Here is an 18634-nt window from a genome sequence, read left to right on the forward strand (position 1 = left end):
GCATAAATAAGGGTAAACTCTACAGGTGATGGAGCAGAGGTTGTAAGATCTCATCACACAAGATCACCAGATGACCTTGATTTTCTTTATGCTATAGAATGTGGAGGTCGTGGCTAAGATTTAAAAGGGCTAAGGTTGAAAAGATTTGGTGGAGGAGAGTGATAAATGTTTCAAAGAGGCATTTAGCCATAAGATAAAGAAGAACAGGTTGAAGGCATGAAAGTAGGCCCTGAATACATAGTAGCATGATCTTATTTGTATTGATGCTATTCTGCACAGCAGTGCTATTTTTCCACAGGAAAGGTGAAATGTAACATTGATTGAGTTTGCTGGGCTGGCGAAGATGCTACTTCAGTTCATTCAGCTGTTATTTGTTCAGGGCTCTCATGTGCTAGGCATTGTTCTAAGCTCTGGAGCTACAAAAATGAAAACTTCCAGCCCTGGCTTTTAATGGAGTTCAAGGAGGGAAAAGGCAGACACTGTGGAAGGGCAATGCAGTGATCCAGCTATATGGGCACTCCTAAATGGTAACAATGGTGAGAGATTTGTTCAGAGAGACTTGATCATAGGATCCAGGATGGGGAAAGAAGAGGGGTCAGAAATATGCTAATAGAATGGGAGAAAAGGAAGAAATCAAGGACCTAGAGACACCTGGAGAACTGTGAGGTGGTTGTACAGCTAGCCAAAGGGTAGAGCATTGTGATCAGGAAATGAAATAATGGCCAGATTTTTGAGCTGTAAGAATCCTAGGTGAGGACAAGGTCCAGTGTGATGACATGAGGGAAGAGTAAAAGTAATAACATGAGGGAGAGAGCAAAAGTGATGACAGGAGGAAGGTCTAGGAACCCCACACCTTCCCTCTGTCATATTCCTGATAGGTCATCTGTTCTTAACATTCTGCTGTCTATTTCACAAACCTACAAAGTCTTAATAACCCAGTTGTTAGTTTTCTTCCCTATGTTGAGGTGATATTTCCTTTCCTTTAATTTCTACCTGTTGATATTTCTGCCTGTGGTAGCTATATAGAAAATATTATTCCTCTTCTAAATGAATCACTTTTCCTTATTTAGTCACCAAATATTTGTACACCAATTCTGCATACTCTGCCAGTTCCTGGAAATAGAGAAGTATTATAAGGTGTTAGTCTCTAACTCACTATCATGGAGGGAAGACAAAGTTAAGAACTGGAGTGAGAGTTACAGAAGAGGGAGTAGTAGGATGTTATGGGACATGAAAACAGGAAAACCTAAGTGTATATATATATATGTGGTGGGGGAGGGAAATGGACAGAAAAGGAGCCCAGGGAGTATGACACCTGAGCTGCTTTCAGGGAGCAGGAGTAGAGGACTATGCATGGAGAGAGGGTGTTCCAGGCAAAGGGCACATCATCATATGTAGTTACTCTGAGGTAAGAGTTGTACTGCATTTGTAAATGAGTATGAAGTGAGTTAACTATGAAGATGAGGCTGGAAAGAAAGCAGAGAGGTCTAGTTAACTATTTTAGGAGCTTTAAGTCTATTAAACTAGCATCTGGAAGCCATTCAAGGAGAACAGAAATGATCAGAGGTGTGTTTTTAAGAGAAGAATAGATTGGAGAAGGAGAACAAAGATTGTATGTGTTAAGACTAGTTAGAAAGTTATTGAGGTAGCCCATATGAGAAGTGATGACAGCTTGGACTGGGTGGGAATGGAGGGAGGAAACAAATAATTGAAAGATACTTAGCAGGTAGGCTCTGTAGGACTTGTTGATTTATTAGATTGGGATGGGGGAGTGTGGGAGGGGAAGAAATCAAGAATGGACTCTGGGTGGAGTCCCATTTGGTCAGATGATAACAGGAGGAGAAACAAATATGGAGAATAGACAGTTTTAGACATACTTAAATGAAGACGATTACTGGTTTTTAAGGCCGACATCTCCCTATTTTCTAAACTTTATTCTTTAAAAGCTGTTATTTATATATTTATATGAACTGCTCATTGCCTCCTTTGTGCTACCTCTGTACTCTGTATAGACCTTAAAATGCCTGTAAGCCTCCTGTATTATAAACTCCGTGAGGACAGGGATCACTTCTTAAATCCCTGGAGTTGAGAATAGTGCCTGGCACATAATATTTAGTAAATATTTGAATGAATGCCATTTTATTTTGTTTCTTTGTTTTTGTTGTTGGTCACCTTAAGGATTAGCTCCTTAAGATTGGGGCCTTAGGGAATTTTTGCATTTCCAGTGCCCAATACAAAGCTTGACTGACAGTAATGGCTCAGTTAGTGTTAGCTGTTGCCTCTGTTATTATTATTTTCATCATCATTAACTGTCGTTTAAGTCCTTTTTTTTGGTCTTTTGAGAGCCGCACACATGGCATATGGAAGTTCCCAGGCTCAGGGTCAAATTGAAGCTGCCAGCCTCCACCACAGCCACAGCCATGTGGGATCCTAGCCACGTCCACGACCTATACCATAGCTCACAGCAGTGCCGGATCCGTAACCCACTAAGTGAAGCCAGGGATCAAATCCACATCCTCATGGATACTAGTTAGGTTCATTACCACTGAGCCATGATGGGAACTCCCATAAGTACATTTTTATATTTTTGTTAATTTTAGTCCTATGTGTTATGTAATGATAATATAGGGTTTTGTTTTCCAGGGGGAAGGAGTCCTCAGTTTTAGACATTTTTATTTAATGTCAAAAGCCAAAATCTTCAATGTAATGCTGGCTGATGTAGACATTATTTACTGTGCTTAATTTCAGATACATCTATATAATGGGAATTCAAGAAAGAAATGAGAAGTTGTTTTATAGAATACTGCAAGATGATATTGAAACTCTAATGCCAATTGTATATACACCAACAGTTGGTCTTGCCTGCTCCCAGTATGGACACATCTTTAGAAGACCCAAGTAAGGCTTATTTTAAAAAATATATTTGCAAATGACTATTGTGTAGGAAAAGAAACACTTCATAACACTTACTACATTTCTGTTTTATGTGTTGCAGTCTAACCACGTTTATTACCTCACAAAGTGTAATTTGGGCAAAAAGGGATTAATAAAAATCTAACATTTTCATATCTTTTATTTTATGGAAATAGCATCATTTATTCCTAACCTTCTTTAAGATATTTTGATTATTAGAGGAATTGTGCATTTTTGTGCCAAAAAAAGATATTCTTAATTTTGGTGGCATATCCTCCAGAATAATCATAACACTTTCTCATAATCTGGCCAGATAAGATTATTAATTTTTATCAGCTTTAATTCTATTTTCTGTTCTTTTTTATGAACTTACACAAATTTTAATTTCAAAGAGTTTAAGCACCTCCAGATATTTTAAGTGGAAAGAGTACTGCAGTGAGCATTGGCTGAAGTCTCTGAATAAGTAACTTTATCCCTCTGAATCTGTTTATCATAAAGTAGGGATACCTGTACCTTTTAAAGATCTTCTGAGAAGGTCAGATGAGGAAACTGATGTGGTTCTTTGTAAACTTATAGGCATTGTATAATTGCTATTTTTACTTATTTTGAGTTTTCTTGTCACTCTAACCTGTTGTCATTTTCCTCAATCCTTATAGCTTTCCCGTGTTATACTTACATACTGATTCAAAAGTAGAAATTTTAACATTGTGTAATAATAGCATTTCTTTTCAGTCTCCTCTGATCTAGTCTAGTGGCTTTCAAACTTTAATGTGCATATGACACATCTGTGGGACTTACTTAAAATGTTGATCCTTGCCAACTTTCCTCTCCTTCCTATTCCCAAGATTCTGATGAAAAAAAGAAAGGTCTGGAGGTCCGGATTTTAATGAACACCGTCGGTGATGGTGTTGCAGGTATTCCCCTGAAGACACTTTGAGAACACTGTCTATTCTACCCTATGTGCTGCCATCAGTTAATGTGTGTAAACATTTCTGTGATATAACCCAGCTGATCAGCTCTTCTGTAGTTTCATTTTCACTTAGAAGTGTGTTTCTCAACTCAGATTAAAGGACAGAGGGAAACGAAAAGATACTGATGCCTGGGCCCCAACCACAGAGATTGATTCAGTCAGTCTAGAGTTGAACCCATGTGTTGCTATTTCATAAAAGTCCCAGATGTAATTCTGATGTGCAGAGTTGAGAACTCTTGTAAAACGTAAAGAGATTTTGAATGACGGCAGATACTGTGTATCATTTATGCAGTGGCAGTGGTTTTTTTGTTTGTCTTGTTTTTTACATAGAAGATGGTAAGTCTTGGTTAGTTGAACTGAACTCCAGGTCAGTTCAATCAGAATCTCTGGGGGTAGGAACCTGGCATTTTTAAAAAGCTTGTCAGATGATTCTGCTGTGCAGCTGTGGTCGAGAAGTTGTTTAAACTGATTTGAGATGGGATAGTAATGCCAAGTTAAAATATCAATGAGAAAGTTAAGAATCAGTTTGAAGGCACTGAAGGCCTGCCTCTTGGCCCTCATCTCTATCTGACCTGTTTCCTAGAACCTATGTTTCTTTCTTCCCTCTCTTCTTTCCTTTCCTTCCCCTAGTCCTTTTTTGAAATCTGAATTATCTCAATGGATAACAGTATACTATGTTTAATACAACTTTTCATTTTTTCCTAGCACTTCAAGGATGTATTTTTATGTGAAGTTGCTATAGTTTTCTTCTGTCCCTACCTGCTCCTTCAGATTTCAGATTTTCAGTTTCAGTGAGTTTTAACAGTAGTTTACTTAGGCTTATCATGCTTTCCTGCATTGGTGGTTTATCTTTATACTGCTTTTTTCTGGAGGTATATTGAGTTTATTTGAACAACAGATGTGGATACATTTCTTCTTTGGTAAAATGGTCACATCACTTAATAATAATCTTTGTTGTAGCTACTACATGAACAGTGTTTGAAGTGGTTGAATATATTTGAAAATAAACCGGTGTGACTTAGCTAAATCTGCTTGGAAATTACAGTCTTTACGTTTTATTAAAATATCTAAATATTCCAGTTATGAACAAAAACTTAGAAAAAAACCAAAAACTGTTGTGAAATGCAAAGGTGTTTTTGTTCTGTTGCAGGGGATTATTTATTTCAATCTCAGACAGAGGTCATGTTAGATCAATTGTGGATAACTGGCCAGAAAATCATGTTAAGGTACTAAGAGCATAACCTTCCTTTCACAATGTTTTTTCTTTCTATGTAAGTTACCTCTAAATTAACCAAGAATAGTTTTTTTCATTGTTGCTCTGATTTATTTTGTACTTACATACATGCAGATTTAGTGCTCCAAGGAAATCAAGACAGTAATAATGACAAAATGAGTTTCTTGTATAGTTTGACCTGGAAAGCAATTGGAGCTAGTAAGGTGAGCATGCTCACTTCAGTACCACTGGTATCGCTTGCCTCCTCTATATTCCTTTTCTATTTCAACTAGTATTCTAGGAGTTCCCATTGTGGCACAGTGGAAGCAAATCCGACTAGTGTCCATGACGATGCAGGTTCAATCCCTGGCCTTACTCATTGGGTCAGGGATCTGGCGTTGCCATGAGCTGTGGTATAGGTCTCACAGACATAGCTTGGATCCCACATACAGCCGGCCGCTGTAGCTCTGATTCAACCCCTAGCCTGGGAACTTCCATATGCCACAGGTGTGGCCCTAAAAAGCAAAAAATAATGATAATAACAATTAATATTATTATATATAAAGAAAATACATTAAAATGCTATATATATTTTTTTATTCTGGGGGGGCGATGGAAAGGATTCATTGTCTTTTCCTTCTAAATCTAAAATCAATTTAGATCCTTAAGCAAGTATAAAAACTCTTATTTAGCATTTCAAATTTAACAGATATAAACATTTGTTAATCTGGCTGTCTTTCATAAAACAAAAACTAATGACTTGTTTAAGATCTTTTGGTAGGCTTTAGTGTTAATTATAAGCAGTAATCTTACTTGCCTTTATTACATGTCTTCCTCAACAAAATAGTCTGATGAATTACCATTAAAATGCTATATATAAATAGCATTTTATATAAATTCACAGTATCCTCTTAAAAACTTGTACATAGGTATATTTTTTTATTTTGGGTGTTTTTCACCATTGCTAAGGTTTTTCTTCTTTGGGTTCAGTTATTTGGAGTAGCATGTTATTTTTAAACTGTTTTTCTCTTAGGGTTAATTTCTATCAAAAGTTTATTCATCTCTCCCCTTTTTAGTCATTGTGAACATACTCAAGTTGATCCTCTAATCAGAAGCATTCTATTCCTAAACCAAAGACAGCGGGAAATCAAATCTAGTTAATTCTCCTTTTTATATCTATACTCTAGAAATCTTAGAATTTTAAGTATTCTTCATGGGTTTCCTTTGAAAGTCAGTTAAACAATTTTACTTTTAAGCGTGAGTAAAAATATGTGAAGGAAATCTTTTTGAGGTTTTTTTGTTTTGTTTTTAATAGTAGCTTTTCTGAGATTTAATTCACAAATAATGCAATTCATACCTGCTTAAAATGTAAATTAATTTGTAGTATATTCAGAGTCGTACAACCATCATAAAATCTAGAACATTTTCATCACGACTTCCTCATCCCCATCCCACTACAAAAGCCCTGTATCCCCAGGAGTCACTCCTCTCTATCCCTAAACAACCACTAATTTACTTTCTTTCTCTGTAGATTTTCGTATTCATGTGAATGGAATAATATAGTACGTGCTATTTTGTGATGAAGATAATTTTAAATGCTTTTCTTTAGTGCTCCATTTTGGACAACTTTTAATTTATACTTTTTTTTTGTGATTAAGGCTGTTGTGGTGACTGATGGAGAGAGAATTCTGGGTCTTGGAGATCTGGGTGTCTATGGAATGGGAATTCCAGTAGGAAAACTATGTTTGTATACAGCTTGTGCAGGAATACGGCCTGATAGATGTCTGCCTGTGTGTATTGATGTAGGAACCGATAATCCAGTGAGTAAAATCATTTTCCCCCTTTGATCCTTCTTCCATATTAAAAAAAAAATGCTTGTATTATATTCTTCTTTTGAAGATAATATTAAAAAAAATTCTGTGCTTAGGAGTTCCCATTGTGGCTCAGTGGTTAACGAATCCAACTAGGAACTGTGAAGTTGCAGGTTTGATCCCTGGCCTTGCTCAGTGGGTTAAGGATATGATGTTACGTGAGCTGTGGTGTAGGTCGCAGACACGGCTCAGATCCTGCGTGGCTGTGGCTCTGGTGTAGGCTGACAGCTATAGCTCCGATTCCACCCCTAGCCTGGGAACCTCCACATGCCTTGGGTGCTGCCCTAGAAAAGGCAAAAAGACAAAACAAAACAAAAATTCTGTGATTAGATTTTAGCCTTTGTCTTAAACTGCTTGTAATATTTGTACAAATAGTAGTAAATTAAGCCTGTTAAGTTTTTTAAGAAGGGCAATAAAGTTTAAAACTTAGCAATTTTTTATTTTACAGTTTTAGTTTTTTTTGTTTTATAATTTTTTTTATGTTCCCACTGTATAGCAAGGGGGTCAGGTTATCCTTACATGTATACATTACAATTACATTTTTCCCCCAGCCTTTCTTCTGTTGCAACATGAGTATCTAGACAAAGTTCTCAATGCTATTCAGCAGGATCTCCTTGTGGCTCAGATCCTGTGTTGCTCTGGCTCCTTGTAAATCTATTCTAAGTTGTGTCTGATAAGCCCAAGCTCCCGATCCCTCCCACTCCCTCCCCCTCCCATCAGGCAGCCACAAGTCTCTTCTCCAAGTCCATGATTTTCTTTTCTAAGGAGATGTTCATTTGTGCTGGATATTAGATTCGAGTTATAAGTGATATCATATGGTATTTGTCTTTGTCTTTCTGGCTCATTTCACTCAGTATGAGATTCTCTAGTTCCATCCATGTTGCTGCAAATGGCATTATGTCATTCTTTTTTATGGCTGAGTAGTATTCCATTGTGTATATGCACAGTTTTAGTTTTATAGAATATGTTTAAACTGGTTATGTAACACAGTTTTTTCATTTGGTCTGTTTTATAGGCACTCTTAAAAGACCCATTTTACATGGGCTTATATCAGAAAAGAGATCGATCACAGCGTTATGATGATCTAATTGATGAATTTATGAAGGCCATTACTGACAGGTATTTTTAAAAATTTGAACATATAAAGCATCCTTAATTTTTTTTTTTTTAAAGAAGAACCACAAGAGTTCCAACTGTGGCACAGTATGTTAAGAATCCAACTGCAGGAGTTCCCGTCGTGGCGCAGTGGTTAACGAATCTGACTAGGAACCATGAGGTTGTGGGTTCAATCCCTGCTCTTGCTCAGTGGGTTAAGGATATGGCGTTGCCATGAGCTATGGTGTAGGTCACAGACGTGGCTCAGATCCTGTGTTGCTCTGGCTCTGGCGTAGGCTGGCAGCTACAGCTCCAATTAGACCCCTAGCCTGAGAACCTCCATATGCCACAGGAGCGGCCCAAGAAATGGCAAAAAGACGGAAAAAAAAAAAAAAAAAGAATCCAACTTCAGTGGCTTGGGTTGCTGCCGAGGTGCAGGTTCAATCCATGGCCTGGCATAGTGGGTTAAAGGATCTGGCATTGCTGCAGCTGCAACATAGGTCACAGCTGTGGCTTAGATTCAATCCCTGGCCTGGGAACTTCCTTCCGCATGCCACAGGTTCTTTTTTAAAATAAAAAAGAACCACCATTTTATTTTATCTCTTGTGAATATAGGTAAAAGGAGGTTAGATTTTTGAGACCTTTGTTTCTTTCCTGCTTGATTAGATGTGCTGATATGGAATGTCCTGAGTTAATCTGACATCTTGAGCACACTGAAATCTTGAAGTCTGCGCCTGCTGCTTTTCAAGTACCCTCACTGTGTGATTCTTTCAGCCCCTGGCATACAGGCACGCTCCACCGTTCCGGAGAAATTCTTGTGCAGCTTCCATGTTTTAAATTTGCTGACAATTTGGTCTTTGTCTCTCTCCTCCTCTCTGCAGCCTCTAACCAGGTTCTCCACTCCTACCTCCTTGAAATTCTCTTCTTTTGACCACTAAAAGACCTTCCTATCTTGCTCTTTCTCCCACCTTTATTTCTTTCCTTTGTCATCTCCACTGGTTCTTCTTGCTCTCTCTTATTAAACGCAGATGTATCTCTTCTCTTTGAGTTGTGTAAGCTATGACTTTTATGCATGTGACTCCTAAGTCCATGAAAACCCGTCTCTGTTGTCCCACTTCCCTCTTGCACTTCCAACAGCTGGAATCGTCCAACAAGATATTTTTTTGCTCCTTTATATTCATGTCCAAAACTTACCTTTCTAAATTGACACCTTTTATAAATCCAGCCTCTGTTAATAGCATTAACACGCACCCTATTGCCAAACCATTGATCTTGGTCTAATCTTTGACTCTTCCTCCTCCATCAACCCCACAGTGTCACTCAGTCCTCAAATCCAGTTATTACTACCTCTTAAATACCTCAGAAATATATCTTCTCTTTTCCATTGCCACAGTCTTCTTGCATATCCTTATCTCTTTTTTGGATTCTTTAAAACCTCACTCTAACTTTTCTCCTGTCCATTTCCTCTCCACCATGTTAGTCTTTTAAAATCGTGCACCTCGTTATATCATTCTTTTGCTTGAAATCTATCAGCGGTTTCTTACTGCCATAGGGTAAAGTCCAAGTTCTTTATGATCTAGCCTGCCCTACCTTTTAGATTACTGGTACATGGAAGAGACTAAAAAATTAACTCCTTTTCAGAGTAAGAGTTGACATATCTAAAACTTTTGGGAGTTCTCATTGTGGCTCAGTGGGTTACAAACATGACTAGTGTCCATGAAGATGCAGGTCCGATCCCTGGCCTCACTCAGTGGGTTAAGGATTTGGCATTGCCATGAGCTGTGGTGTAGCTCGCAGACTTGGCTCCAATCCTGCATTGCCTGTTATGTTGTAGGCCGGAAGCTACGGTTCTGATTCAACCCACTAGCCTGTGGACCAAAAAGCAATAAATAAATAAATATAAACTTTTCATCGTCCTAGAACTTTCCCCCATCCCCCACTTCCCTGCCTTGGAAAATCAGATAGTATCTTCTTAGTTATCCAGGTTGCTTTTCATTTTAATGTTTCCCTCACTTCCCAGGTGATCCTTGTCAAGTTCTATTTGTTCATTCTTTTTTTTTTTTTTGGCCCTGCCCATGACATGCAGAAGTTCCTGGGCCAGGGTTCAAACCCATGCCATAGCAGCAACCGAAGCCACTGCAGTGATGCTGGATCCTTAACCTGCTGCACCACAAGAGGACTCCTGTTTGCTCATTCTAATATCTCCTAATTGTTCCTTTCACTTCTGTGGCTAAATATCTTCTTGTCCTAATCTCATAGTAGCTTCCTGGCTGTCCTTCCTGTCTCATCTCTCCCCATGTTGGTATGTGCTCACATCACTGGCAGGTTTATCCTTCCTAAAGGGCATCTTAGATGAATTCTTCCCTTCTCTAGCCTTCAGTGGTTCTACATTAGATGCAGAATAAAGTCCCCATTCTGTAATTTTGCATTTAAGATTCTCCCTTATCTGGCTCCAAGCTACCTTTACCAACTTATCCCTTATACTTTCATATAAACCTTGAAATATATAGCCAGACTGTTGACAATTCAGGGTTAGCAAAATACATCTTGTTTTTCCTCCTACCGCTTTACTTTTTGTTCTTTCAGGGACCAAGTCAAATCCCATCTCCTTTTCAAGCCTTCCCTTACTCCATCTCACCAAGATGATTGATTAGCATTTTTCTGACTACCAGTGAACTCATACAGTGGTTATTTTTTAACCTTTTATTTAATATATACTGTCCTGTGTTGCTGATTAACTGTGAATGTAATGAAAATGTATCATTTTATATCAAATACATTCTTTTTGAAACCCAGAGAAAAAATTTGTTTTTAGGAAGTTATTTTTGCATGTGTATGCCAAGCACCCTCTTAGGCACTTGGAAATGGTTTATATAGTAATATCCCATAGGTCCATCATGGTACTCCATTTTATTTTAAGCATCTCACAAATTTTTCTGAATAAATAATACATTTTTCTACACTTCGAGTCCAGTCTTTCACAGACTTCAAAAATTGCCAGATGGCTTTGAATGAACTTAGTACATTGTTTTTAAATGTGATCATAAGGAATATTAGACAGGAAATCAGTTTAAAAGTTGTATTTTCAACACAACCGTTATGGCTTTTGCTATTTTTAGATATGGACGGAACACACTTATTCAGTTTGAAGACTTTGGAAATCATAATGCATTCAGGTTCTTGAGAAAATACCGAGAAAAATATTGTACCTTCAATGACGATATTCAAGGTAAAGCAAAAAGAAGTTTAGGTTTTTGATTGCTATTTAAAAAAAAATTTTAATGTCCCCATTTTTTACTTTAACTTTATTTTTCTTGTAGGGACAGCTGCAGTAGCTCTAGCTGGTCTGCTTGCAGCCCAAAAAGTTATTGGTAAATCCATCTCAGAACACAAAATCTTATTTCTTGGAGCAGGAGAGGTAAGTTTTTGTAAGCTTTTAGGATTTAAAACCAGCCCTCTCCTTGGGAATTGGAAAATGGGGTATAAAGAACTTATAACTTGGTTGAGATAGCAGGTATAAATTTGAGGTCTCTGGGAAATAGGTAATTTAAAATACGTTTGGAAAGAATATCACAAAGAATCAAGTTTTATATGCTTTGTGAGGGAAGAATAGACTATATATTGCTCATAACATATAATTATCATATAAAAAGTAATTAGTGCTGCATCATACTCTAGTCTTTGTTTTTTTAAATGTATGTTTTATTGGACAGGCTGCTCTTGGAATTGCAAATCTTATAGTTATGGCTATGGTAGAAAATGGCCTCTCGGAAGAAGAAGCTCAAAAGAAAATTTGGATGGTTGACAAGTTTGGTTTATTATTTAAGGTAAGGTATTTAAAACTTGAAGAAGCATGAGAGTTCCCTTTGTGTCTCAGAGGCTAACAAACCTGATGAGGATCCATGAGGATGTGGGTTTGATCCCTGGCCTCGCTCAGTGGGTTAAGGATCTGGCGTTGGAGTGAGCTGTGGTGTAGGTCGCAGACGAAGCTCGAATCTGGCTTATATCTGGTGTTGCTGTGGCTGTGGCGTAGGCCGGATGCTGCATCTCCAATTCGACCCCTAGCCTGGGAACTTCCATTATGCCTCCGGTGCAGCCCTAAAAAGCAAAAAACAAAACAAAACAAAAAACTTGAAGCAAAAGAATGTTGTTACAATGATTTTATTTTTTTTCATATTCAAATCACAATCCTATGTTGACACCAGACTTATTCTTTCTTTCTTTGTTCTCTGACTGACACTGCTAAAACCTAGTGGTTTTTAATGGGAACTCAGAAGTTTCTAATTGTTAGCAGGATACCTGATATTTGAGCAGAAATTCTTTTTTTTTTTTTGTCTTTTTTTACTATTTCTCTGGGCCGCTCCCGCGGCATATGGAAGTTCCCAGGCTAGGGGTCGAATCGGAGCTGTAGCCACTGGCCTGCGCCAGAGCCACAGCAACGCAGGATCCGAGCCGCATCTGCACCCTACACCACAGCTCACGGCAACGCCGGATTGCCAACCCACTGAGCAAGGGCAGGGACCGAACCCGCAACCTCATGGTTCCTAGTCGGATTCGTTAACCACTGCGCCACGACGGGAACTCCTGAGCAGAAATTCTTTAACCCTTTAGAGATCATAATCCCTGAAGCAATCTGATAGAAATCTACGGACCTTTTCCTCAGAAAAAGGGTACATATTCCTAAAGCCCATTTATGGATAACAAAAGAGTTTCTGTCCCAGATTAACTTGGTATTCTTGGGACCTGCCTGTATTCCTAGGATTGATGGCCTTTTCTGTAGCTCAAGAAATGCCTTATGTCTTATATGGTGTAGCACACTGAAATAGAGATAAACTATTTCATAGTTGAACCTATCCAGTACACAGTGCTGTTGTATTTTTGCCATATATAATGATGCAGCAGTTACATGTCATTTATGTCTTTGGAGCAAGCTTTTGTCAATGTATTTTGTTCCAGTTCTGAAATCTTTTCTTCTTAATTAGTGCTAGTATTCTATTAGTACAAAAAATGAAATGATTAAATGAAAGTATGTGAATGAAAAACTTGAATGCTTAAATTATAATTTTTAAAAGTGGTTTAAACTGTACCATTGTGATAAGACTTTACAAGTATTATCTCATGATCTTTTTTTAATATCAAAAATCTTATCAAAAATTCTGTGAAATTTTACAAATGAAGAAAGAGGTTTAAGAAGGTCAGGTCACTTTTCTAAGATCATCAGCTTATAACTGATAGAGGTAGGCCTCACACCCAAGTAGCCTTTCTGTAAATCGTATGCTCTTAATCATTCAGCTGTGTTGCCTCCCAGAGCTGTGTCTGCCATACTTCCTTGTCTATAGGATGCAAAGATAATAACACATTGGAAGGCTATTGGGGAGATATATATATATAATATATATATATATATTTTTTTTTTTACTAGTACACAATTAGTTTGGTGCTTCTTTTTGTGATACTGGTTTTTAAAAAGGTTTTGTGATTCTTTATCATCCCCGTAACAAGTCCAGTCTGGAATGAATACAAGTGAAAATCTCTGTTCACCTACAAGTTCAGGGTTTAGTTTTTGTTTTGTTTTTTGGCTGCACCCATGGCATATGGAAGTTCCCGGGCCAGGGACTGAATCCAAGCCACAGCTGTGACCTGTGCCACAGCTGAGGCAATGCTGGATCCTTAACCCACTGTGCCAGGCCAGGGATCAAGCCTTTGCCTCAGCAGCGACCCAAGTTGCTGCAGAGACAACACCAGATCCTTAACCTGCTGTGCCACAAGGGAACTCTGATGGTATATCTTTCTTTTGGGATGAGTTTTAGACTTTGTATCTCTCCTGGGGACCCAAAACACTGCCCTCTTTTTTGAGGCTTCCCTTGTTGAGGCCTTCATAGGAGAGTGTGGTCTTCCTGGGAGCAAGCCTGTAGAGCTGCTGTTGTGAGAACTTGGATCTGTTGAGGCTGTATTTTAGTCTTTTAGTTAACTTCCCAGCCAAGTGATGGTGGCGTGATGCTTTTCCCAGCCCTTGCTGGTTCTTACCTTGGGTTATTCTGGAATTCTGATGGAAGCAGTCACCTTTGTAGAGGGGAATCTTCTTTTCTGCCAAGATGAGAATGTGGAATTCTCAGACTGGTTGGTTTTTGCATTCAACATGTTTTTGTCTGCTTTAAATTGTTGAAAAATTCTTCATTGTTTAGTGTGTCTCCTCCCCATGTGATACTACTAAGGATTTGCTTTTTAGTCTTTGACCTGGGATTTGGTGAGGAAAGTGTATTTCTTCATTCAGCTATTTTGTCCCTTTCCTCTTGTTTCTGAACTCTTGGTGGTACAAGTCCATGATATCTAATTGCAATCCTGAAATCCTAAAAGCTCTGAAATCTCAAGAGTTTTCCCTGAAATTTATTTGGTAATAAATCTGATAGACCTGAACTTATCTGGTAGCAAGCCCAAAGAGGGTATTTCTGATCTTCACCTTTTGTACTTGGTGTGACTATTCATAATTTCTGCTTGGTTGTGGAGTGCTTACTGGGAGGGTATTTGTGATATATTATCAAAGGTCATTTCTAAAATACAAAATTCTAAAATAAAAATGCAGCTAGTCCACATAAGGGATTATAGATCTTTGTGCCATATTTAGGAGGACTTAGAGTAAATGAGTTTTTGAGAGGGATTAGGAAGTTTCAGGTTATATTGGAATTTAAAAAATTTTTTTGTCTTGTTAGGGCCACACCCATGGCATAAGGAAGTTCCCAGGCTAGGAGTCAATTCAGAGCTATAGCTGCCGGCCAATACCACAGTCACAGCAGTGCCACATTCAAGCTGCATCTGCAACCTGTACCACAGCTCATGGCAATGCTGGATCCTTAACCCACTGAGCGAGGCCAGGGATTGAACCTTGTGTCTTCATGGATACTAGTCAGATTCATTTCTGCTGAACCATGACAGGAACTCCATTATATTGGAGTTTAATTTGTGGAGGGTTTTTAGTTTGTTTTTTGTTTTTGTGTTTTTTCTTTTTTTTTTTTTTGTTTTTTGCTTTTTAGGGCTACACCTGCAGCATATGGAGGTTCCCATGCTAAGAGTCCAATCGGAGCTATAGCTGCCAGCCTGCTCCACAGCCATATAGGATCTGAGCCGCATCTGCGACCTACACCACAGCTCACAGCAGTGCCGGATCCTTAACCCACTGAGCAAAGCCAGGGATCGAACCCACAACCTCATGGTTCCTAGTTGGATTCATTTCTGCTGTGCCACAACGGGAACTCATAATTTGTATTTTATATTTGGGTCTATAGGCGATATGAAAATAGAATTGGAAGACAGGGGTTGAAGAGAAAAGTAAATGAAAATGAAAAGTCATTCTTGGAGTTCCCGTTGTGGCGCAGTGGTTAACAAATCCGACTAGGAACCATGAGGTTGCAGGTTCGATCCTTGCCCTTGCTCAGTGGGTTGGCAATCCGGCGTTGCCGTGAGCTGTGGTAGGTCGCAGACGCGGCTCAGATCCCGCGTTGCTGTGGCTCTGGCGTAGGCTGGCAGCTACAGCTCCAATTAGACCCCTAGCCTGGGAAAACTCCATATGCCACCGGAGCGGCCCAAGAAATGGCAAAAAGACAAAAAAAAAAAAGAAAAAGAAAAGTCATTCTTGTAGAAACAGTATGTGACTTTTAATGATGTCTTTTCAATTAATCCTCAGTAAGTGTTTACTAAAAAACTATGTTTTATCCAAAAATTCAGGGGCGGAAAGCTAAAATAGACAGTCATCAGGAACCGTTTGCTCACCCAGCCCCAGACAACATTCCTGATAATTTTGAAGATGCAGTAAATATACTTAAGCCTTCAGCAATAATTGGTAAGTTGTCAAATCATTCTCTTATTTCCTGTACTTTGCCAGTGATAACTTCCTTGAAGGATTACTAAACATGAAATGACAGATTTTACCTAGCTTTCAGCATGTATGGTGTTTTCTGAGATAGATTTTTTTTTAATTGAAGTATATTTGTGCAGTATTACACAGGTGACTGACAGATGTGTAGTGATTCACAATTTTTAAAGGTTATACTGCATTGATAGTTTTAAAATATTGGCACAAAGTGTCATATATGATAGCTTTTAGATACAATGTGTATAAAGTTGTTAAGGGATGCTTGCCTGTACTTTTAACTTCTAGAAACTGTGATCGATCATACTTTGCTTTTAGAGTTGGTATGACTGGTTGGCTCAAATCCTGAAAAAGACCAAAGTTATTTGACAGACTGTACCAAGAAAATCCTATGCAGAATCAAAGATTTTCATTGGCAACAAAGCTGAAAGCTTTTGGTATGTTTTAAGAGTCAGGCATTGCATACCTGACATCAGACTATGCAACATGGCATTAAATTCACAGCAGAAAATGCAAAAGTTTTTTAAAGGAGGGGCTATTTCATTTGCTATATAGCTCTAAAATTTGAATCTATTTTTCTTGTAATTTTAGCAATGCCTTAAAGAGCCCTATTAAATGTTAATTATGAAAATTCATAATTTTTTAGAGTGAAAAGTAATCTTAAAGATTGCCCAGTCTGTTTCTCTCAAAACTCAGTACGGAAGGAATTTCCTTGTGGCTCAGTGGGTTAAGGATCCTGTGTTGTCATTGCAGCTGCTCAAGTCACTGCTATGGCACAGGTTCAATCCCTGGCCAGGGAGCTTCTATATGCTTCGGGCATGGCAAAAAAAAAAAAAAAAAAGAAAAGAAAAGAAAGAAAAACTCAGCATGGAAACCTAAGAATCTGTCTGTTGACTCCGTCCCTGGAGGGTCAAGGAAACAAAAAGAAAAAATGTTTGGCATTCCCATTGTGGCTTAGCTGGTTAAGCACCCAGCATAGTCTCTGTGAGGATGCGGGTTCAATATCTGGCCTCACTCAGTGGGTTGAGGATCCGGCACTGGCATAAGTTGCGGTATAGCTTGTAGATGTGGCTCAGGTCTGGTATTGCTGTGGCTGTGGTGTGGGTCTCAGCTGCAGCTGATTCGACCACTAGCCTAGAAACTTCCATCTGTGGCAGGTATGGCTGTAAAAAAAAGAAAAAGGTATTTAATTCTTTTAAAACTCATGGATTCCAAAAAATATGTCCACATACCTCCACACGTGGAAACATTGAGTGGAAATGTTTATGTGAGAAAAATAAGCACAGAGATGTTAAGTAACTTGCCCAAGATTTGTGACTCTTTCATACAGCCAGACGTGATAGAGGAGGCACCAACACTCTGGTTTCCAGATCAGTATTTTTCTTTATTACATGGCTGTTTATAAAACAGAAATTAAAATTATTTTGACTATCAAATATCTGTTCTTATTGGATGAACTGTATGAGCACTCAGCTGAGGTACTGCATGGTCATCCCCAAATTCCTACCAGGGACCAAGTATTCTTTCCTCATGCTCTGCTTCTATACACTACATACTTAGCACCTGTTACAGGTTTTCTGATTTCCTATTTACTTTGCTGTTTTTCTCTCAACCATAAGCTCTCTGCACTATATTCATTTTTACATCCTAATGGCCTAATAATGTCTGAGACATTGTAGGGGCTTACTGAAAGGTCATTAAGCTGAATTCAGTATCAAGAAAGAGGATTGTTTTAGTCTCTTTTATCCCTTCTGAATTCCTATTATTTTATCGTGAGTACCACAGAGTCTAACTATTTAACATTTGAGGTAAACAAGGTTTTAATTTAAAAAAAATAGTAATGGTGAAATACAGATAACATAAAATTTGCCATCATAACCATTTATAAGTGTACTGTTAGCTAGTGTTAATTGGATTCACATTGTTGTGCAACCAATCTCCAGAACTCTTCACCTTGTAAAACTGAAGGTCTGTGCCTGCTGGACAACAACTACAGGATGGAGGTGGTCTTATACTCACTATTTACCATGTCCAGAGTAATAGTTAAGTGAAAAAATTTTAGCATTTTATTGTCTCTTCTCAGATTTAAGATTGGAATTATCTCAGCAATGTAAAACCTTATCTTTTAATGGGAGTTTACCTGTGCTTTTGTTATGTTAAACCTAGTGTAGAAATGTTATTGATGACAATGCTGTATTTTACCTATAATGAAATTGCTTTTTCCCCACCTTATTTATTATAGGAGTTGCAGGAGCTGGCCGACTTTTTACTCATAATGTAATCAAAGCCATGGCTGATATCAATGAAAGGCCTATAATATTTGCATTAAGTAATCCTACAGCACAGGCTGAGTGTACAGCCGAAGAAGCATATACACTTACAGAGGTATCAATCAATAATAAGATGAATTGGTCATGTCTGTTATTTTCCCTCCATTAGCCTGTTAGTTATACATTCTTGAATAATTCTTTTCATGGTTGCTCTGGAGATTACAACATGCACCAAAAAATTCTGATCTTAATTATTACTTGTATCAGTTCTGAAAGCAATTACTTTATATATCCATTTTAACATCTCATACCTTTTGTGCTGTTGTGCATTTTAATTCTCTGTATTATAAATCCAAAAAGACATTATTTTTGTTTTAAAAATAAATTTTAAAAAGTAAATTCATTTAGGAGTTCCCGTCGTGGCTCAGCGGAAAC

General features: G+C 38.1%; 1 protein-coding gene across 2 annotated transcripts in view; it reads left to right on the forward strand.

The window, feature by feature from the left end:
- Positions 1 to 18634, forward strand: part of ME2 (malic enzyme 2) — a 58041-nt gene that overhangs the window by 19573 nt on the left and 19834 nt on the right. Inside the window, exons 4-12 of one of the 2 annotated variants that reach the window (XM_047765111.1) lie at positions 2749 to 2898; positions 5034 to 5109; positions 6755 to 6916; positions 7983 to 8086; positions 11182 to 11291; positions 11383 to 11480; positions 11776 to 11889; positions 15785 to 15899; positions 18172 to 18314. In XM_047765111.1, coding sequence (XP_047621067.1) covers positions 2749 to 2898; positions 5034 to 5109; positions 6755 to 6916; positions 7983 to 8086; positions 11182 to 11291; positions 11383 to 11480; positions 11776 to 11889; positions 15785 to 15899; positions 18172 to 18314 — 1072 coding nt within the window. Of the gene's footprint in view, positions 1 to 2748; positions 2899 to 5033; positions 5110 to 5209; positions 5321 to 6754; positions 6917 to 7982; positions 8087 to 11181; positions 11292 to 11382; positions 11481 to 11775; positions 11890 to 15784; positions 15900 to 18171; positions 18315 to 18634 lie in introns of those variants that run through there. The other variant, XM_047765119.1, reaches the window with a different exon arrangement.

The sequence above is a fragment of the Phacochoerus africanus genome, chromosome 2 (genome assembly GCF_016906955.1).
Source record: "Phacochoerus africanus isolate WHEZ1 chromosome 2, ROS_Pafr_v1, whole genome shotgun sequence".
Taxonomy (NCBI): Eukaryota; Metazoa; Chordata; class Mammalia; order Artiodactyla; family Suidae; genus Phacochoerus; species Phacochoerus africanus.